This window comes from Periplaneta americana, chromosome 1 (assembly GCF_040183065.1).
Source record: "Periplaneta americana isolate PAMFEO1 chromosome 1, P.americana_PAMFEO1_priV1, whole genome shotgun sequence".
In the NCBI taxonomy this organism is placed as follows: Eukaryota; Metazoa; Arthropoda; class Insecta; order Blattodea; family Blattidae; genus Periplaneta; species Periplaneta americana.
This window is the reverse complement of record NC_091117.1, coordinates 45818264-45841579: the sequence shown is the minus strand read 5'-3', so window position 1 is coordinate 45841579 and position 23316 is coordinate 45818264. Positions and strand designations below refer to the sequence as shown.

Sequence of the window (23316 nt, the reverse complement as noted above, 5' to 3'; positions counted from 1 at the left end):
CACGGCTATATGTTTGTGCAGGGTGTAAGGGGCATAAGTGCCATTATCTTAACCGATGATTTATTCATTCATGTCATAAGGAATAAAAAAAAGTCCTCACAATTTTTTTCTAATTTCAATATTTAACCAATTATTAAATTTTACAATATTAGACGTTTAAGAACGTTGCTGGATGGGGAAGAGAGGGTTTACAAGTACACAGTACAGCTCAAGCGGGTACAGACATACCGGTACAAAACAGATGCTCTGTTCTAATGCAGGGGCGGACCAGGACAACTGTTGTTTAAATAAAACTATTCCTTCATTTTTTATTGTACGTCTAGAAAGAAACAATAATGGTTTACTGCACAAAATCACACCAATTTTTTTTTCAAATACAAAATATTAATCTCTCCCGCTTCCGTAAACCAGTATTATTTTTAAACAAATTTCTGGCTGTGTAATTTTTGAAACGGGGTAAGAGATTCCAGTTTCTAATAATCGTTGAGAAACTGCTATAAAAGTTCCCCGGTTAGATAAGCTTCTTTGCAAAAAACGTTGGCGGTACATCCTTCTTGCCACACTTGAATTACGACGACTTTCCCCATAAATTATTAACATATGATATTCCTGAACTGTGAATGGCATTGTAAGTTGTTCACCGAATACCTGTACTGGGAAGTGCCATTCGCTCGGCAGTTAGACCTATGGACAGGGAGCTTGAACTCAGCTGGTCTGTGCGGAATAATCGACTGCATGAATTCTGCTGGGACATGTTGCCACGTCTCTCAGGCCAGAATATTAACAAATTTAAGCATGCATTATTATTTAATTTCACGAAAACGTAATAGAACACACAAATATTTATTTCAAGTAATATTAACTCTTTGCTAGATATACCTACTGATGTAACTGTTTTCATAATTTTACTAACGATATAAGCAGTATAACGCAACGAAAATACGGAAAGAAATATTTTTTCTGGGAAAACTGTTAAGTTTTACCCTATGTTGTAGGAACATTTTGATCCTATAGACCAGCGTTTCTCAAACTTTTTTGAAGTGGGGACCACTTTTTTAAGTTAGAACAGTTCCGCGGACCACCTTACTCTTGTTCCCTTCGAAAACAAATTTATCATTTTTTTTTTTCATATTTTAATATCAGTCAGTATACTTATATTTTAAAATAGAATTAATTAATTATGATACTTTCGTAATTATATTTTTGTAGCCAATCACAAGTAACTTATAACACATTCTGTGCATTGTTGATTCATCGCTTGCCTGTTGTTTGAGATCCTCCTTATGTGGTACATGTGTCCATGTCTCTGTTAAATAGTGTCCATTATAAATAATGGAAAACTAGCTTCGATTGGAATCTTTGAAAAGAAAGGAACGTGATAATACGCTTCATTTAGACAGTGCTAATAGATCAGAAGCTGTGTGTGAAGAAATATAATATTAATTATAGTGCCATTAAAGAAATAACTAGTCCTAGTGGTAGCTATTTAAACAAAAAATACTTCCGTAAATATGACAAGAGTTATGTGGAACTTGGATTTATTTGTTGTGGCAATGAAAGAGAACCAAAACCTCGGTGCGTTGTTTGTTACGAAGTGTTTTCAAACGAGTGTATGAAACCTGCGAAATTGAAACGGTTCTTAGAGACGAAACACGCAAGTGTAAAAAACAAACCTGTTGGATTTTAAAATAGGCAGAGTCTAAAATTTCTTATATTTTCATCTGGAAAAATAAATAAAAAAATTAACGCAGAAATATGCCCGATTTTCAACACGTAAAGATGCAATTTGGCACGTTGTATTATTGGTGCACGATGTATAGTACGTGCCCATTTCAATGTACATACTGAGTGTCGGCAAAACTATTAACAAAGTCATCAATACATGAAAAGGTTCGGTACTTTGGTCCTCTGTTATGAATTTGGGTGGCCCCTAGCTGGGTTACAGGCTCGGCGCCAGATATGCAGGGAAAAGATGGCGAGAAATGTCACGTTTATAGTGCTTCAAATCCCTCTTTTGTTGCTGAGAGTAGAGTGGAAAGTGGGTAGGGTAAGAAATTTCATAAAATATTAGTACTGGGAGAAAAAATGAAAGGCGATTGCCATGTGTCATTTCCAAACTCTGAGATTTTCAGCTATAGCGTGATACGCAATTCGTTGGAATTTTATTTTTTTTCTGTCTCTTTTGAAGGACCACAAGGGCAGAACTCGAGGACCACAGGTGGTCCGGGGACCATAGTTTGAGAAACGCTGCTATAGATCGTTCCCGACGACTGTGAACGGGACGGCACTTATATCCCTTACACTCTGTATATCAAAATCTGTTTATAGTTAGTGGGGTTCAAAAGAAGTGCGTCACATACTATGGCTATTTGCGCCCTTAGCTAAAATTCTTCAAAAAACAGAAAACACGAACAATACAACTAGCTGAATGCTAACACTAAAAAAACTATGTCATACAAAACTAGAAGTACACAAATGCAGTATTAACAAGGGATTCGTTTAAAAAAAAAACATAAAAATGAGCAATTCTCAGACCCTAGGTAGTATCTAAGAAGAGACGATAAAATAACAAAACAAACATGTTAGACTGAATTCAAGTGAAGAGAGAACGGGAATGGCATGGTGGAGATTAGGTATCTGGAGACTCAAGAATAAGAAAAGGAACGTAGAGAAGGATAAATGTCCTTTGTGTGGACTAGCTGAAGACTCAATGCATATTGCGCTAAAGTGTCAGGCAATGGATGATTTGAGACACAGTTGGGTAGATAAAAATTTTCTACAAATAAACGCTATAGTAGCTTATAAAAAATGAATGGTCACCTAAACGCCAGCAATCTGCATAAATTAGGAAAATTTCTTTTTAGAGTTAAAATTAGATGGGAAGAGAAAGTCAAAGCTCTAACGGAGATGGAATTATAAATGTTGAGTAGTCACACGATAAGAAACTACGAAGAGTAGTCAATGAAGTTAACAGAATAATTCTTAAGAGATTGAGCATAAAAAGTGAAAAAGCTAAGGTAGGAGTTTTAAATACAAGAGCTATACCTATTATTAGTTGTGTATTATTATTATTATTATTATTAGTATTATCATTGTAAACAGAGGATACTTATAGGTCCATTATGTATTAGTTTTTGTTATATTTGTATTGAGAGTGATGACGGATTAAGAACTGGAATACATCTAATCCGCCATGACGTGAACATAGATTGATGAAATAAATAAATAAATAAATAAATAAATAAATAAATAAATAAAACAAACATTACCAAATTTAAATTATACGGCTCACTTCAAAACAATAAAATTGTATAACATATTCGGATGTAGAAGGACCGAAATGTCAAGTACGTAAAATCAAATATAAAACAAAAACATAACCTCTGGATGTAAAGGGTCCGGAGGATAAATAAAACGGGTCAATATAAACTAAATGACCTTGTCAAGTCCTGTATTAGATAAAAATCTAAGAACTGCATTTGCACAATAATATCATTTCCAAGGACATCACGTACAGTCGGCCGAATTGCATACTGTCGACGGACACGGTCATATTTCCTACAATGCAATAAAATATATTTGACCTTACGTGGAACATGGCATATATCATACTCCGGCTGAGGCTCGCCACGTAAGAGGTGGCCACGTGTCAGACGACACTGGCCAATCCTCAAACGAGTGAGTAAGACTTCTTCGTGTCGTGACGCTCTTGTGGACGAATCTCAATCTCTTTATATTGGAATATAGAATACTCTACAATACTTTATAGTACACAATTACGACTCACCCTAGATAAAGCGATACTATATTTTATTTAAATGTTAATAAATCACACACCACTTGCAGTAGAGGGATGAAAATTTGTACATATGTTATTGTTAACCAAATATGTAAATTATAAATATTTGATGACTAAGAAAAAGCGAATTTTATATACATTGTGAGTTTCTCTATCATTATACCCAATGAAAAAATTTCTAACATGTCTGACTTCTAAATATGTTTTATTTGCGTTATTTGATATATTCTTATAGTTTTGATATATTCTTATAATTTAGTGAAGGTAAGGGGGCATTAATGAAATTACTAACTTCAATGTTTTTAATGCTAGATTTTCCGTAACGGGCAAATTACCTAATCCTTTAAGCAGAGAAGAAGACGTATATGCAATTTCAAAACTTTTGCCCAACCTAGAGTCTAATTACTATAGTTGAACAACGATCGAAAAAGCAAGAGTAACAGCGTCCGCAAAAGCCGAAAACCCGCACGACAGTACTGCCTACGTCGTTGACTGCTAAAACGAACTTTCAAGGCATCGGGAGTGGTCAACTCTCGAACATCAAGCAGCCTTGAATCCCCACAGTTGTTTATACTAAACTGAACTTTTATATGTCTTGGCAACAGTATATATGTATAAATAATCGGTTTGCTTATTTGAAACATCATCTCTACCTTTAAGTGTAGAATTATCCGTTCCTCAATCTTTATTTATTTACTAAAAGAATAGGATTTTGTTTTGTATGTTTCAGATCAAGTGTACAATCTCAAGTAAAAAAATATTAACGCTTTATTTAACGTTATGTTTTATGCTTCTTAGAAATACAAATTCATTTGATTTTTTTTTATTTATGACACTATAGATAGGCCTACCTATGCTGCTTAGAAATGCAAAATTTATTTAAGTTTTTTTTCTATTTATATAACCATACACAAATCATACAGTAGAACCAGAACATTTTGATAACTATGATACTGTTTGTTTTGTCTTTGTATATCAATTAAACATCTCTAATGTTATTTATTTCAATTATGTATGTTATTCAAAGTTACGAAATCTTTCCACGCCGACCAAATGCTATTTCGAGAATAATGAAACGCACGAGAGTTACGAGACGAAACTCGAAAGACAAGTGCAACGAACACAGCGAGCGAGAGCGGCAGTTAATTTTGTTCATCTCTACCAATTATGTATTTGGAAAGGCTCGGTTTCTCACGCACGCGTTTAGTCTTCAGGTGAACAAAAAGTGGCAGTAGAAGAAACAGTTTTTGTTCTTAAGTTAATTTCATCATGTACAACTATGATAGTAGAGTTCATAACTTATACGAGGGTCAATCAAATGAAAACGAGAAATCAGTTGGCAACAATTCTGTTACGCGCCGCCATGGGGGAAAGTTTTGGAGTTGATACTACTGATTGAGAGCTGTATTGTCTGAGGTTGGCCAACTTGCATGCGCAGGGAGTGATGCGCAGCAGAAAGACGAAGATTACGTTCACAGTAACGGGGTGCCAAAATATCTCACAGGTGACCAGAAACAACACGGAATGGGACTGACTTTGCAACATCTGATGCGTTATGAACGGAAGGGGGAGGCTTTCTAGGAACGTATTGTGACAGTGGATGAAACATGGTGCAAGCATTACGAACCACAGAGCAAGCGACACACAGCATGCAGTGGATGCACGATACATCACCACGCCCAAAAATGTTCAGAAATTTTACAACCGCAGTCAAGGTGAAGCTTATGCAGTTCTTGGACTCAGAGGGTTCATTATTCTGCTACTTCATGGTGAGAGGAGAATCTGTAACCTCCGCTCGATACTCCGAAATCCTCCGTACTGAATTGCGTCGTGCAGTCAAAAAAAAGCTATCTGGACGTTTGCGTGAAGGTGTCACTTTGTTACACAACAATGCGCGACCACACACAGCTCGACACACCATGGACACCATTCGGGACCTGCGCTGAGAGGTGCTCGAACAACTCCTTTACAGCCCGAACTTGGCACTTTGCGACTTCCAGATTTTCGGCAACCTTGAAACTGTCCTGAGAGAGCGTCGGTTTGCGACGGACGGTGACGTGATCGAGGCAGTACAGCAGTGGTGTCACCAGCAGCCAAAACACTTTTATGAACAAGGTATCAAAAATCTGAAGAGCAGGTGGGGTGTGTCTGAACATTGGTGGAGATTATATTGCGGAGAAATAAATTATTTCTAGTTTTCATTTGACTGACCCTCGTAAAATTTAAGGAGATTTTAACAGTACGGTATGCAACTAGATGAGATTCATTGCTTGATATGTCTAGCACATAGCATTATTTGCTTTAGCTGTTATAGCTCTGGATGGAAGAATTTGAAAAAATCACATCTCGAAAACTAGGTCCTTTCCGGATGTAGAAATTTAGCCTATAGGGAAGTTCCCTGTTTCAAATGGAATGTATGGAGGAAATATCGTTGTGAAAATCCATTATCAATTGGTGAGCTTTCCTTATGAGTCTGAAGGAGGGTATAGGTCTCGCAAGCAGGGAATACCGAAGGAATGCGAATGAAACAATGTGATAAGGAAGAGCAGGCGATAGGAAAGCCGAAGAGATAGCTTGAATGATATCCAAGAGTACAGTTGGAAGAGAAATTACATCGATAGAATCAGTCTTGCACTGTGATAGTTACATTACGACTTTAGTTTGTTCCATTGCATGTGAATACGTGTCTTGTATCGCATGGTATTATTATTTAATTCGTAAACATATGTTGCGCGTTTAATTAACTTCGAATTTTCCTCCTGCTACATTCTTCGTTTTCACAGCGATGTCCTCTTTTGTTCATATTCTTGGAAGAGACAGTACTTCCATCGGCCCGCACCTTTCGTCCCCTCGGCGTGCCTACATACACATGTCAAAACAGACAGCAACGCCACCAATGCTTTTCGATAATCGTTCCTTGTGCGAGCTGTACCAACTTCTCTAGTGGTATACTGATCGTCATAGTATTTCCTGTTAGTGTGGAGGGACTAAAAGATCACAGTGTATTATTATAAGTTGCTTCATAATATCCAACTACATGCAGATAACGCTAATTGCTTATTAGTTACTCTCATTCGCTTACAAGACTTGCAAGTAGATTACATAACGCACGACAGATGGCAACACGCGTATACTTTGGCAAGTGCTGAATCCAGAGAAGACTTTTTGAACTTAGTATTAGATATGGAGAATAATAATAATAATAATAATAATAATAATAATAATAATAATAATAATAAATTTGACCAATAATATGATGTGACTCACTTAGACTATTGTTTCAAGAATGGTTTAAATCTTTATTGTCTTGAGAGTTGTTATTTATACGTTAGTTACTTTTATCCGTATTTTAAATCAGCTGTTAACGACTCTGTACCAACCTAAAGGTTATATTGATTCAGTTGATTTAGTGTGAGGAATATGGTGTTTTGGAAAGAAAAGTCTCTCGATTCACCTTATAGTTGGAGAAACTCTCAGACAAGTCAAACCTGAAAATCAGCCCAAGCGGGGTTCAAATCGAAACCCAGAAACAATTATAAGCATGAGTTTTCTCTTCATTACTCCCAAACCACATAGGTTCTCTACTAACATTGTAAATATTTTACCTTCCCTGTAATTGGTTGATTCAACTAGGTAATTATATACAATTATATCTCGGTCACCTTATGCTCATTAGGTGATTATTCATTACGACGAAAGTCATAATTTCCCGATTAGTCATTAATCTATCTTAAAATTCCATATGCTACTGCTAATGAGGTAATAAACCTCGTTACTATACTTTAATTACGCAAATCGCTATAAAGACACGAGTGAAATATTTAACAAATAGGTCCCATATTTGATCGTCTCATAAAATAATGCCGGTTTTTATGTTTGTTGTTTTGTAAGATTTTAACAGTTTTCTTTAGCTGGGCTATTTGATTTACAGAACGCTGCGGTTATTAGTATTTACTCGAACCTAATGCGCACATTTTTTGGCCCAAATATAGTATTCAAAATTGGGGTGCGCATTATATTCAATGGCGCATTAGATTCGAGTGCAAATCCGTTCCGTACGTAGTTCGCCGGTAACTTCATTCAAATATTTTATCGTTTGTTGCGTCATAACGCATTGCTGCTATTCTCAACTTCATTACAGTTATTCATTTACCGATATTTATTAGTTGGCCTATTATTGCATAGAGCGTTTGAATGATTGCAAAAGCATTCAAGAAACGCTGCATTTCAAATGCTTTGGATGGCAGCGAAGGTGACGTGCTCAGGAGCGACGAGGATGACGGGGAAACAGAAAATGAATCAAAGCATTAGTGAATGGTGAGTCAAATGTTTACTTACCGCATTTCATGTAACAATAGCCCAATTGTATAAATTCTGTATTCTGATAGTTTACGTACAGATCCTTCGTTATCTATACTAATAATAAATCTGTAGCCGAAATTTCTCTGGTAATTTTCGATTTTCCAAAAATAATTGGTCCTAACATATATAATTAACCACCCTGAAACCGAAAATCGCTTTTTTGAAAATTTTGTTTGTATGTCTGTCTGACTGAATGTATGTTTCTTACCTTTTCACGCGATAATGGCTGAACCGATTTCGATGAAAATTGAAAATATAAATTAAGTTCGTTGTAACTTAGATTTTAGGCTATATGGCATTCAAAATACATTATTTAAAAGGGGGTTATAAGGGGGTCTGAATTAAATAAATCGAAATATCTCGCTTATTATTGATTTTTGTGAAAAATGTCACATAACAAAACGTTCTTTAAAACTCATTTCCGATAAGTTTTACCCTTTGAAAAATTTTGATACGACTGATATTTAATGACATAAATGAGTTTCAAAATTAAAATAACTGCCATCTAAGGCGGTGTAATGAAATAAACAAATGAATTCGTCTATAAGGGGCCTTGGTCAACAACAATCGAAAGCTATGAATCATAGCCTACAGAGAATGTTTCTGTGTTTGTATGAAGTAATATTGGAAGCTAAATTAACCGATTTGTATAATTAATTATTATTTCACCATTGGAAAGTGTAGTTTCTCTATATGGACATAATGCTATAATGTTATTACAGTAAGTTCGGAGTGAATTGAGGACAGTTAAGATTAAAATAGCTTCTTATGCACAGTAAACTTGATAGGCTATTCTGTATATTCGTTTCCTGTTTTTCTTAAAATAATGTTTATCTCAGAGAATTAACGAACCACAAGAGTGTATTGATTTAGTATGCAGTAATAATATGTTAGCTTAACATTCCATTATTTTATAATGCAAATTTTAACTATGCTCAATTGAATCGTGTTAAAATACATAAAATATATATGCATTAAATGCAATGCAAAAAAATTGGGTAATGAACCATGCAGATTATGTTGCGCTGTTATAAAATAAAATTTGTTCCTCCGGAGAATCAAGAGTCCCCATAACAAATTAACACATTTTTTATATAATATAATATAATATAATATAATATAATATAATATAATATAATATAATATAATATAATATAATATAATATAATATAATATAATATAATATAATATAAGTTATCAAAGTTATTTGAAGGGTTCAGAACCATAGTGGCCCAAGTGCCATTTACTGAATACGCAGAAAACAAGGGTTAAAATTAAGATATTATCATAAGTCAATGGAAACATATAGCAAGTAAAATAAAGTATACACATTAAATTTAAATGATATGTCAGTCTTCATTAAAGTATGGATGCATGTAATAAAAATTAAGAAACATGTGAAAGGAATTGTCATTGCACCAAATGAGAGGTCTCTGGACCAAAATGATCGCATTTTAATTATTTAAATACAATTTAAATTAAGTAACATATTAAACGATTTATCCTTCTATCAAACACGAATCTTCCCTGGATCAAATGTCCTATTTTAATTATGTAATTACTTTATATTTATTTCTAACGGGTGCAGCGGAGCGCACGGGTACGGCTAGTCTTCCATATAAATTTAAATAAACACCGTATATATTGACATTGATGCGCATTACATTCAAAACAAAGTATTTTATATGATTTTAAGTTTCAAATTTTGAATGCGCATTAGATTCGCGTAAATACGGTATTCCATACTGTGAGCATCGGTCAGTCTTCAATTGCTAATAAATAAAGAATTCAAAACGGAGGTGATGAAGTTTGAAATTTGAATTTTTTTGAAGTATAGCAGATTTGGCTAATTTCGTTATAAGCTTACTAAGGTTTTGGTGCGAAAATAAGGCTCGAATTAAAAAAAATAAAAGCGTTTTTAATGGAAGTACATTTTTAGATTGCAGGAAGTTACATATCAGAATTTTTACCTCAATATACAATATTTGTACAATATTTACAAAGAAGGAAGAGAAATAAAAAAAAATTTAGCCCTCTAGAACGGTTGGTATAATTTCGTGATACTACAAGAGTATTTACGTGATAGTCCTTAACCTAAAAATATTTATAGTCCCGTCGCTCTAATTTCCGGCAGCCAATCACATTGCAGGTCGGCTACATTTAAACGTGTGCGTCTTGTGATTCGCTGATGAAGACATTATGCATTTCCTAAGACTGGATAAATACTTAATATAATCTCCCGCCATTTTGGCTCTTTCGTTGGCGTTCGCAGAAAGCACACGAGGACGTTATTTGCCGCTCAATTATTTGCTGAATTACAGTATGTTTGATTTATTATCATAGAAGCTACGATATGATAATGTTTAACGGTGCGGCAAATAGATCCCTCTTCCGATAGCTCGGCAACGAAAGAACAAAGATGGCGAATGATACTACCTACCTAGACTTTATAGAGCCTTCACTTCCTAAAACGTAAGTAAAGAGGAGGAGTCACGCCGGGAATAACAGCGTCGCGACTATAGGTATATTTTTAAATTCCTCAGCCAGATTTATACCTACAACCCAAACAATTAAAATTATTTCGGTATTTTGAGAGGCCTTGACATATTTCATGAAACCTCTGATCACAACTGATGCATCTTTCACCATGCTTGGAAAAATGAAAAGGAGGGTAGCAATGGCCAAGGAAGCTTTCAATAGAAAAAGGAGCAGTTTCTGCGGACCTCTGGAAAAGGAACTAAGGAGGAGACTAGTGAAGTGCTTTGTATGGAGTGTGGCATTGTAGGGTGAGAAACATGGACGTTACGATGAAGTGAAATATGGATATGAAGAAGATTGCAACGTGTGAAGTGGACAGATATAATAAGAAACGAAGCTGTGTTGGAAATGGTGGGTGAAGAAGGAATGATGCTGAAACTGATCAGGAAGAGGAAAAGGAATTGGTTGGATCACTGGCTGAAAAGAAGCTCCCTATTGAAGGATGCACTGGAAGGAATGGTGAACGGGAGAAGAGTTCGGAGCAGAAGAAGATATCAGATGATAGGCGACATTAAGATATATGGATCATATGAGGAGACAAAGAGAAAGACAGAAAATAGGAAAGATTGGAGGAAGCAGGGTTTGCAGTGAAAGACCTGTCCTTGGGCAGAACACTGAATGAATGAATGAATGAATGAATAAATGAATGAATGAATGAATGAATGAATGAATGAATGAATGAATGAATACATCATTTGAAATTGCTCTAATTTTATATGTTTCAGATTGTAAAATGATTTCAAATTTCTACTGGATGCTTTTCATCACGGCGCAAAGTGTCATTTGCAGCTCTCCCAATAGTGAACAAGGTAAGGCCATCAAAAATCATTTTATAGTAACACTATAAACAATTATATGAAAGTATGCTTGCCTATGTAAATGTTCTGAGGGCATTTTGCTTAGGTGTCTTTGCGAATTGCTTTGATATTCTTTCATGTCTTCTACAATATTGCTTACTTTTACGTTTCTCGTAGGTCCATTTACAGTATGAATACAGAGTGGAAGTATAACTGTGCAGATTTTAACAGATTATTCCTTGGACAGAATACAAAAACTACCATATTAGTCACAAATGAATACTTTCCTGAGAAAAAGAAATTCTCCCCTAAATGTTAACACTGGTTTACTCGATAAGCATTATCCTTATGATTCTGACTTTTATACGTATTTTAGAGCAACTCATAAAGAAATTTAAATTATGGTTTATTTAACGACGCTCGCAACTGCAGAGGTTATAGGGGCCTAACAGTGTCGCCGGTTTGCCGCGGGAGTTCTTTTACATGCCACTATATCTGCTGACATTAAGCCTGTCGCATTTAAGCACACTTAAATGCCATCGACCTGGGCCGGAATCGAGCTCGCAACCTCGGGCACAGAAGGCCAGCGCTATACCAACTGCGCCACTCAGGGCGACACTCATAAAGAATGATTTATTCCTTTCCAGTTTTTAATAAATTGGAAGGTTTTCTTGAGAATTAAAAAAAATTAACACGTATCGTTAGTTCCTGCTATTAGGAAGTCTGGCAACCCTGCAGCAGTGACTAAAGAATAGAAAGCAGCTACTTAGACCTGAGTTCGTTTCTAATCAAACATGGACTTAAGGGGTTAGGTACAGCTTACAACAGCAACATTTTGGAAATACTCAACATTTTTTCTTCCATTACTGTATCTTGTACAATAATGAAAATTAGTATGTGTAAAAAATTGTCCTTCTGCTAGCCTATATGATAAAAATATTTTTACGATTAAAAAACGATTTACATTTTTTTTTTTCAAAATTCATTTCACTGTGCAGTGATGAAGCTTTTCCCACATAACTAAAAAACTATCCATCATTCTATGATGATATTTTTTGTGTGTATTTATGCATGTCATATCTACAATATGATGCAAGATCACTTTCCTACCTTCGATAGATTAGCTGATAAAAATAAATTCTTTTAAAAATGGTTAAATATCAGTATTTTCTTCTAACACAAAATAAAAATAATATTATTTATTAAGGAATGTAGTTGAAAGAGCATGGTATTTTAAACATGGGTTTCAGCAATAAAATAAAAGAGAGAGAACACGAAAAAGTTAACAAGTTTATGAGTTATGAGGGAAACGCTTCATCACTACACAGTAAACTGCCACGATTTTGAATTTTGAAAAAAAAAAATATATATATATATATATATATATATAATTTTTTAAATGGTAAAAATGTTTTACACATACCAATTTTCATTATTGTACAAGACACAGCAATGGAGGAAAAATGTTGAATATTTCCAAAAATTTTACTGCTGTAAGCTGTACCTAACCCCTTATTTACAAAACGGATAAGAAGCTTCTTATTTATTTTAATGTATATTATTATTCCCTTCAATCTGCTCAGTTATGTAATTCTACTCTACATTTCTAGCTCTAGGAACTTTTTCTGTCCCCAAGGAGTATCAATATGCTTTTGTGCTTTCCAGTGTTCCTTATCGTTTCTTCTGCCGATCATTTTCTTGTGGGCGTTTTGGCATGTAAAAAGAAATAGGTTAATATTGTTTCCGTTTTGGTGGCACAACATTTCCATACATTCATATTTAGGGCTTAATTTTTGACGAATTTCAATATTTATCTTTTTTTGAAGTTGTGTTACCCATTAGATGGTAGACTTTTTGCAATCAAGATAAATGCGAAATGTACCCAAATGCTGTCAAAATGAGCAATTATATGTTTTAACATATGTTAAATGTATTACTGTAGTTTTTTAATCCGCGGTGAAATGCGAAATTAAGTAAAGAATGCGAAATGCATGTGTTCCTGCGAAATAAGAAAGAAAAATTACGATTTGTGAGACATTTTTGTAGTTTATTAAAAAAAATGTATCTCAAAGACCCCACCAGATACAGATTCTTGCTTTTTTATCAAATAGCTTGGTCACACCTGCACATTAGCTTTTACAGTATGAACAGCATAGGAATATGACCTACGTGGTACATGCTTTGTTGTTATCTGTACCGTTATCACGAGTTTTCAACTAAGTCTGTCTAGTGCTGGTGGCAGAATATTGGCTGTCTATACGATCTCTTTACGTCCAGTGTTATTTACAAATAAGTTGAATGTAGTAGCGGGTGACTGAGTAAAAAGGTTTGTCGCGACAAAATCACACCATACCTTTTGCCTTGTTACTTAACGTTCACAATTTCACTGTAAATTTATATACAGGGTTGAAGTGAAATAACCTAGCTGATTGAAAGGGACGATAAGGTACGCGTAAGTGAATAGGAAAACTATATTATGTTTTGTGATTAAATGCACAGTTAATTAGAAAATTAACTTTGAAGTTTCGGCAGCCCGGCAACATCGCCGCTAACACACGCTACTCGTGATACAGATGTAAGAGGTCAACGAACTCGGTGTGACTCGGTAGGTGAACTGCTCTCTGCCAAGACGTTGCCACTTGCTTGCATCATGCAGTGGCTTGAAATGAGAGGTTTTTAAAATTAAATTTACACGAAAACCGTCCACGCTATTGAAATACGCTAGAGGCATAAATTATTTTTTATTACATTTACTATTTATATGGACAAAAATCACGATCCTACTCGCAATAATTATCGAATAAGAAATTGTTAAACATTTGAAAAAAAAAAAACATTTTTTTATAAAAAAATTGCAAATATAGAAAAATTATTAGACTAAATTAATTATATGTGCAACGAAGGTGTATTTATCGGCAGAAATAATGAACAAAAATGTATTTCGCACAGAAATAATGAACAGAAAATTGAGTCTTGAGGTTACTAATATTTTGTGAAAATTCCCTTACTCTTTATTAACACGTTGATTTTGTTATGGATGCTGGATACCAAAGTTCGACACTTTCTTTGAATATCAGCATCATTTAGCCAGATATCAGACAGTGCTTAAATGACTCCATGTTTTGTTGTAAGCCTCCTTTTGTTCACTTTCTTCTTCAGTGTAGATCACAGATTTTCAATTTCGTTCATGTCCGGTCTTCTTGCAGGCCATGAGAGGATATCTTAAGCAGTATATATAATTAAAGCACTAGTAGTACCAACATAGCCAGAAAAAATATACTTAACCATTGGAAAATATACCAGAAGATGTAAACAATTATATTTACAACAATAGAATTATACTGATATTTGATATGAAGAATTATATTTTTTTTTCCAAGAAAAAGTTTTAGTCTAATAATAATTTGTCCACGTCTGTATGAACTTCCACCCATACGATATTTTACTTTTTTGTTACACACAAATGAGCTGTCCGTTCCGGAAATCTACATGGCTATTTCACTTCCACCCTGTATATGTTCCTACACTTGTTTATTATTTTGAAGAATTTTAATGAAAAATCTAGAAAATACACTTGCTAACATATTGATGACATTTGATTTATACCACCAACTTTCCATAAACAATTTTCCACCCCAAAACGCTATAGAATTCTAAATTGTACAGGTCTTACCAAAAGTTTCCTCCATAAGTGATGTTTCACTCCTGTCTTTATACTTATGTGAAATCCCCTGATGTTTATATAGGTATCAAATGCCTGTGAAAAGTGAAGTTTGTAAAGCAAACCCAATCTGTCTATTTTCCAAAATGCGGATTATATAACAATTTATCTGTAATGAAACTTTACATGAAGAATTACATATTTTGTAGGAAAGAATTAATTACTCCAGAATGGATTGACTTAGATCTGTGAATTTTGGGATGGAGTTAGACATATCTGGAAGACTTCTTTTGCAATTATTGGTTTTTGTTTAAAATAATCTGTGGCAGTTCGTGCGGGCATTTATTCCAGATTTTTTTGTTTTTCCTTTAGAAAAAATGGCCATTTTCTAAAATTCTCTTCAGCTTGAAATTCGCGGTAAATAGACCCGGATCTGCCACTACCATTTACATCATAACATTGGGAGTTGGTAACATTGGCCAATCAGCTTATTCCCTCCGTTTTTAGTATGCAGCTGTGGAGTTTGCTACAAGTATGGAAAGGTTGGATTCCTTCCTTAAAAAAATGGAAATAGGTCGACATTCTGTGATTGTGGACGTGAAGTCGCAGATTATTTGGATGTGGAAGAATGACGGAGATAATCTAACTACATTCCAAAATTCATTGATCTAAGTCAACTCATTTTGGAGTAATTAATTTTTTTGCTATAAAATATGTAATTTTTCAATAAGTTTCGCGACAGACAAATTGTTATATAATCCACAGTTTGGAAGATAGATTGGGTTTGCAATAACAACTTCGCTTTTCACAGGCATTTGGTCTCTGTATGAACATCAGAAGGTTTCACATAAATATAAGAACAGGAGTGAAACACCAATCTAATAGAAATTCAAATATAATTAAATACAGAAAAATTAACTAAAATTACAAATACACGCAATAAACCAAATCAAACTATTGACAAAGGAAATGTAAAAAAAATTATTCAAAGAACCTATAAATCTTGAATATAAATAAAATTTAATAGATAATAACTTATTACCAATATTAATCTTAGAAATTTCATACCCAAATCAACCACGGAGGGGTGTCCTTAAAATTTTGGTAAGGCCTGTAGCATTTAAGGTGCTATAAAATGCTCAATTTGATTTTTAAAGTGCTGCATTTTTTTTAAGTTGTTAAATTGTACCATCTCTAGTCATGACCAACATGCATCATACGGAATTAATGAAGAATTTATTATTAATAATTGAATCACTGTCTGCAGGGTTAGTCGACTTGGAAAAATATCTGCAGCCGGATGATGTGGACGACTACTATTCGTATCCTGACAACAACGTATCGTGTGCAAGAGAATGTATCGAAGGGGACCCGCCACGTATATGTTACTACAAGTTCTTTCTGGAAGACTACGCCACTCTGACAAAGTATGTTGAATCGTAGATTAAAATTAGCTGTATAGAATCTTAGTAACAATTTCATTACCCTATGCACGAAGCTCGAAGCATTAGTCTATAATATTGATGTAATTTTATTCCAAGAGCCTACTTGTGAACATTAATTTCATTCGTAGTTTCTGCCCAAGGGTAGATTTTCACTGCAAATCCAGTATTCTTCAATCTTATTTATTTTCCGCTTTCCTCTTTATCTCTGTATACGATCAATATATTTCATCATCGTCATCGTCATCATCTTCATCATCATCATCATCATCATCTTCATGGTAGGCTGTCTCATGGCCTCTTCCGACTCAGAGTATCTCTCCATCTCCATCTGGTTACCGGACGTCCTACGTCACGATAACCATTTGGATTATAATTTAAAACTTGTTCTGTTATAGAATTATGGTCCATTCTTTGTATATGATTATACCAATTAATTTTATTTGAATACATTTTCTCTTTTAAGTCATATATTCCTAATGTTTGTATTATTTCATTGTTGCTCACGTAAGGTAAGGCCTGCTACTCTTCTTAGAAATTTAATTTAGCTTGTTTCAACTTTCCTAACATTAGATCTATTTAGAGCCCAGTTCTCAGATCCATACATCAACATTGAAACATCCATAGTCTTATAAAATTTCAGCTGTGTAATATATATATATATATATATATATATATATATAATATATAAAAATCAGATGAATATAGGCTATTTAATATTGTCCATAATCTGATATCTTCTTCTGCCCCGAACTTTCTTCCCGTTCACCAATCTTTCCAGTGCATCCTTCAGTAGGCAATTTTTTTCTCAGCCAGTCCTAGCGAATTTCTTTTTCTCTTCCTGATCAGTTTCAACATTTATGCTTTCTTCACGAAGTCCTTCTAGCACAGCATCATTTCTTTTTCTGTCCGTCCATATCACAAGCTCCATTGTTCTCAATAACCACATTTCAAATGCTTTTAATCATTTGTTTTTACTTCTTCGTAATGTCCATGTTTCTGCACCATACAAAGCCATATTCCACACAAAGCAATTCACTAGTCTCTTCCTTAGTTCATTATTCAGAGGTCCGCAGAAGATGCTCCTTTTTCTATAAAAAGCTTCTCGTTTTGACGTCCTGGCAGAAGATGATTTTACTATTACTCGACCAAGGCCAGTGGAGTCCTGCAGCCCGGAACTGTGGCGCTACTGCTCCAGCGTTCGTAATACCGCATCGCGATAGTTCACATTACGCCCGCGGCTCCACTCGCCTCGGTCGAGTAATGCTCACAGTACAATATAAATATTGTGAACATAATATTCATAATGTTTTATCATTTATATTTTGTAATTTATTTCTTATCCTTCCGCCTTTGTAAAACCCTTGGCGAGACCTGTTCTAAGTTATGGCTGCATCATATAGGAATGGGATGGGTGTGGGAGAAAGGAGAGAATAACAGGAGGAATGTATGGCGTAATGTTAAGATGCGTTTAATTGATATCGAGAGGCAAGAGATTGAGCTCCAATGTTCGGAAAAGTCCTCACTACATTTACAATCAGATCTCATGCTTAACTGGGGGAGGTGTGACTACATAAATTCTTGTAACAAAGACAGCAGAGCAGGTTTAGCGTGGCTAAGATTGGGGGCATGGAAGGGTAATAAAATTGTCAACGAAGAAGGGGAGCGTCTTTGTCCGCTTTGCAAAGAAAAGGATTCCTATAAGCCTATTTTATTACTGTGTGTCGAATTGGAACAGGTGCGGAGAAAATACTTACCACCCTCGATGCCAAGTCAGAGTAGGAATTCGCTTGCATGTCTTGACCTCATGGGGAATAGAGAATGGGAACAAAAGACTGGCTTGTTCCTCTTGAAGGCGAGGAAGATTAGAGCTGCAGCTGTCGAAGTTTGCGACGCGAACTGAGAAAGGGATAATAGTATCCGCCCAACTGTACACTTTTATGTCCTTTAGGTTAGAATATATTATATAATGTGTTTTATTGTGTCATTTCCATTTTTAATATGTGTGTTCTTTTAGAGAGTAGTTGGATGTAATTATAGGTGGGGGGGGGGGGAACCTACAAAGGAGGACTTGTTTTGGGTACAAAGCACGTATGGTCAGAAGATCCGTGTATTGGATTTTAGACAAAATTATGATAATATCTTATGGCATTGAGGCTTGGATTCTTCGGAGAAGTGATGAAAGTCGCATTATTGCCAGTGAAATGAAATTCATGCGCCGTACAGCGGGTTATACGATATGGGGCAGAAAAATAAATGATATCTTGAACGAGCTCCAAATGATACCTGTTCTGGATCACATACATCAATATCAAAGCAATTGGCTCCAACATGTAAATCGAATGTCAAGCAGTACAATATCAAAAGCAATCCTGAACTGTAATCCAACAGGAAAAAGGTCGTTGAAAAGTCCTCAAAAACGATGGAAAGAAAACTTTGGTAGACCGTAACAATTCTTCAAAGGACTACACTACAACCTGTGAGAACGATGAATACTACAGTCTATCCGTTTGGGTATGGATAATATTAATTTATTATTATAAAGCTATTATGATAATAAGAAAAATTTATTGCTGGTTATATTTTGATTAAAAGATGGAAGCTTCTATATATGACATTCAACAATGCATAATCTGAAAGGACAAATGAAAATCGGTAGATGATTAAAATGGCTACTAAAAATCAACAAGGGGCACAATGTGTTCTTTGGTATGCTAAATTTCAGAGTGCTAAAAAGACTTCAAAGGGAATTTCGACGTAAGTATGATGTGCGTACGATTCCATAATGTTGTGGTGTCGAACATTTGTAGAAACAGGTTCTATGTTAAAAAACATGCAGGAGGTCGTAGACGAAACCCAGTACGAAAAGCAGCTATCTCTTGGCTTGGCCTCCAAACTCCCCAGATCTAATCCTCCTGACTTCTTCGTGTGGGGTTTTGTTAAAGACATTGTCTATTCACAGAAATCCAGGAACAATGATGATCTGAGAGTAAAAATTACTCAAAATTTTCAACAAATCACCTCTTTTATGTTACAACGGACATGGGCTGAATATCATCACCGTTATGAGTTGTGCAGGGTGCGCAATGGGGGTCATGTTGAGCTCTGAGGAATCTTCCATCTTTCAGTGTCGTATGCACGACGTTTCCACAAATAAAGTTCAGTAGGAAATGTTTTACGGTGTTTTTATTTTATCCATACAAACGGATCACTCTGTATATTATAGTAGTCTACTATTGTACTCTGTTAATAAAACAAAGAATCGTGGCTCTTATCGGATCGAACCTACTGAGAAGCAAAGTAGTGATAAGTGCAGCAATTATAGAACTTATTTTGATTTCAATCCCTCTCACACCCTTACAACAGACAGGCGAAATTTTCAACATAATTGTAAGTACAATGAAACGAATTTTAATTATAAACATACTACCGGACAGGATTTTAAAATTCAAGAAAATATTAGCTCTATCAACACTTCTATGTAGCTCAGAGACTTGGAAACTTTCTCCATTAAATTAAAAAGAATTGAAGCAGCAGATATGAGACTGTCAATATCTCGTTTTTAGACCATATACGAAATGAAGAAATTCATAAAATATTGAACATACAAAATGTTTTCGTAAAATTACATTATTATTAGAAATAACTGAAAAAGAATCATATAAAAATGACTCCAGAGAGAAAACCACATAACATCCTACATCACACATCAAAAGGTAAAAGGACAACATGTCCGAAAAGAGCTGGAACGAATAGTTTTACTATTGAAAACGGAACAGAGCAACAATCTTTTGTGTTTACAAAAACACACATTCTTCTCTAGCCAGTCCGGTCTTGAAGCCAAAATCCTTATTGTCTAGCGAAATAATAGCCTTCTCTAATCAAAAGAATTTTAAGATCAACTCTACCCATTTTTTTACGAAATGTTACTCTTCTTGGACCTGAGAACAAAACATTTATAGGGTTGGTTTAAGAAGGTCAGTCTTCTTAATCGACATCATTCTAAGATGAATACGTCTTACTGTTTACAAAATTACACTTTTCTCTAAAAGTTGTATACTGCGAGAAATTATAGCTATTGGATAGAGAACCGATGCTTTTATGTAACAAATTTAGTCCCGAGATCAATACCCTCTATTATTTAACAAAGATTATTCTTGACATATGTACATAACAAGGCAAAATACTAATGTTTACAAAATATGTAGCTACATATACAATTTGTAAAACTCACCGTTGATGTCTTGCAGGGCTTGTGGAAACTGTCCGGATAACATGTCAGACTGCTACAATCCAGAGTGCGTTGCTGCAGACGGATACGAGAGAGGGATTATGACTATCAATAGGAGACTTCCAGGACCTGCGATAGAGGTATTCATTGTTTCTTACTTATTTAATTTAATTGTTTGTGCATCAATGCATTATACATATTATGATTCCAATATTCATTCGTTCATAGTTCTATGCCAGAGTACTTTCACTGCAAACCCAGCATTCTCCAATATTCTCTATATTCTTCCTTCCTCTTACAAGCAAACTTTTCATGGGGGCAGATAAAAAAGTTATTTTTTTTCCACCATGTTAATAATGTCAAAACAAGTGCTTATACAAATTTTGGCCACTCGATTGCAATTACGATGCAGTGCATAAAGTTATTTTCCCTTTGGCCGTTTACAAAAAAAACACAATTTCATGGAAATATTTATTGAAACAGATACAGCAAATGTTGCGCTATTTTTCAACATATCCCCCACTGGAATTGAGGCATCTGTCATGCACAGTTTTATGTATGGTGTCGTAGTGACGCATTAAATTATATTTTCCTCTTCGTTTTACAATATTCTGACATATAAGGCACTGAGAAAGTTCTCCAGTTGCTACAAAAAATAACAGCTTTCCCATAACATAAGAAATGAACATGATTAGTGATCATGTTTCTTTAGTTTCCCTACGTCCATTATGCACTACAGGTAATTACAACTCAAGAGAGAAGAAAATACTGAAGAATTCTGAACAACGATACGACCCCTACTCTACGCTCGCGAGTTATTTCTTCGGCTCTTCTACTTCAGCTGAGTGTTCGCCTTCAATGAGCACCGTTTGGACAGAGCTGTATAAAGAAAACTTGAAGAAATTACCTGTTTTTGGAATTAAATTACGTTTCTCTAGCTTTAATATTAACAGAAATGAAGTATCATGAAGTCAGAGCAATCATTTTGGGACACTTTAAGTCTCTATTCAAATTAAGAAACATGCAATTACGATAAAGTGATTGAATTGGAAGACTGTTTTCTGTATATTATTGATAATGTTGACATTAAATCATATATTTCGTGTTGATGCAAAATTTGTTTGCCATTTTTTTGTTTCCTAAACCTACATGTAATATTTCCAGGTGTGTTTGGGTGACAGAATCATCGTCGATGTGATCAACGGACTTCTGGCAAAAACCAATACCATGCATTGGCACGGGGTATTCCAGAAAGGCACTCCTTACAGTGATGGCGTTCCTATGGTTACACAGTGTCCCATAAATGAGGGCGCTACTTTTCGCTATGACTTCTATGCAAACAATCCTGGAACCTTCTACTATCATTCACATGACGGTACGTTGAAATATGATATAGTATATACAGAGCGATGAGTTTGTGGCTTCTCACATGCCCTAGCGTAAGCATAGGCGAGATGTTACTGAGGTTTCCATCAAGAGATACCGAGGCAGTGACTTCTTTACAATTGGAACAATGAGAAAAAGTAGAAGACAATGAGAACAAGTAGAAGACTATGAGGACAAGTGGAAGACTATGAGGACAAGTAGAAGACAATGAGGACAAGTAGAAGACAATGAGAACAAGTAGAAGACAATGAGAACAAGTAGAAGACAATGAGGACAAGTGGAAGACTATGAGGACAAGTGGAAGACTATGAGGACAAGTAGAAGACAATGAGAACAAGTAGAAGACAATGAGGACAAGTAGAAGACAATGAGGACAAGTGGAGGACTATGAGGTCAAGTAGCAGACAATGAGAACAAGTAGAAGACAATGAGAACAAGTAGAAGACAATGAGAACAAGTAGAAGACTATGAGGACAAGTGGAAGACTATGAGGACAGGTAGAAGACAATGAGGACAAGTAGAAGACAATGAGGACAAGTGGAAGACTATGAGGACAAGTGGAAGACTATGAGGACAAGTAGAAGACAATGAGAACAAGTAGAAGACAATGAGAACAAGTAGAAGACAATGAGGACAAGTAGAAGACTATGAGGACAAGACAATGAAAACAAGTAGAAGACAATGAGGACAAGTTGAGGATAAGTAGAAAACTATGAGGACAAGTAGAAGACTATGAGGACAAGTTTAAGACTATGAGGACAAGTGGAAGACTATGACAAGGGAAACACAAAGAGAACAAGGGGAAGACAAAAAAACAAAGGGAAGACACAGAAAAACAAGGGGAAGAGAAAGAAAACAAGGTGAAGGCAAGATGTATTTGTTGAATTTTTTTTTATTTTTGTCTCACTGTTTCCAATAAATTACAACAATTGAATAAAAATCAATGCACTATTGAGTATGAATTTTTCGAAACATATCGCCCTCTAAAAGCCATACGTTGTTCCTCTAGTTGAAATATAATAACGAACTACCCTAAAGGTGATGAAAATTCCTTGAAAGGTGCTGAGAAATCGAGTGTTATTTATTTGGCCAAAATTAAT

At 35.0% G+C, this 23316-nt stretch overlaps 1 protein-coding gene across 1 annotated transcript in view; it reads left to right on the top strand.

Annotated features, from left to right (window-relative positions):
- The window catches only part of LOC138695045 (uncharacterized), a 57806-nt gene that overhangs the window by 1771 nt on the left and 32719 nt on the right, over positions 1-23316 (top strand). The window contains exons 2-5 of the mRNA XM_069819381.1: positions 11425-11508; positions 16425-16584; positions 20850-20970; positions 21995-22205. Of these exons, the coding sequence (XP_069675482.1) occupies positions 11433-11508; positions 16425-16584; positions 20850-20970; positions 21995-22205 (568 nt within the window). The 5' untranslated portion in view covers positions 11425-11432. The remainder of the gene's footprint in view (positions 1-11424; positions 11509-16424; positions 16585-20849; positions 20971-21994; positions 22206-23316) is intronic.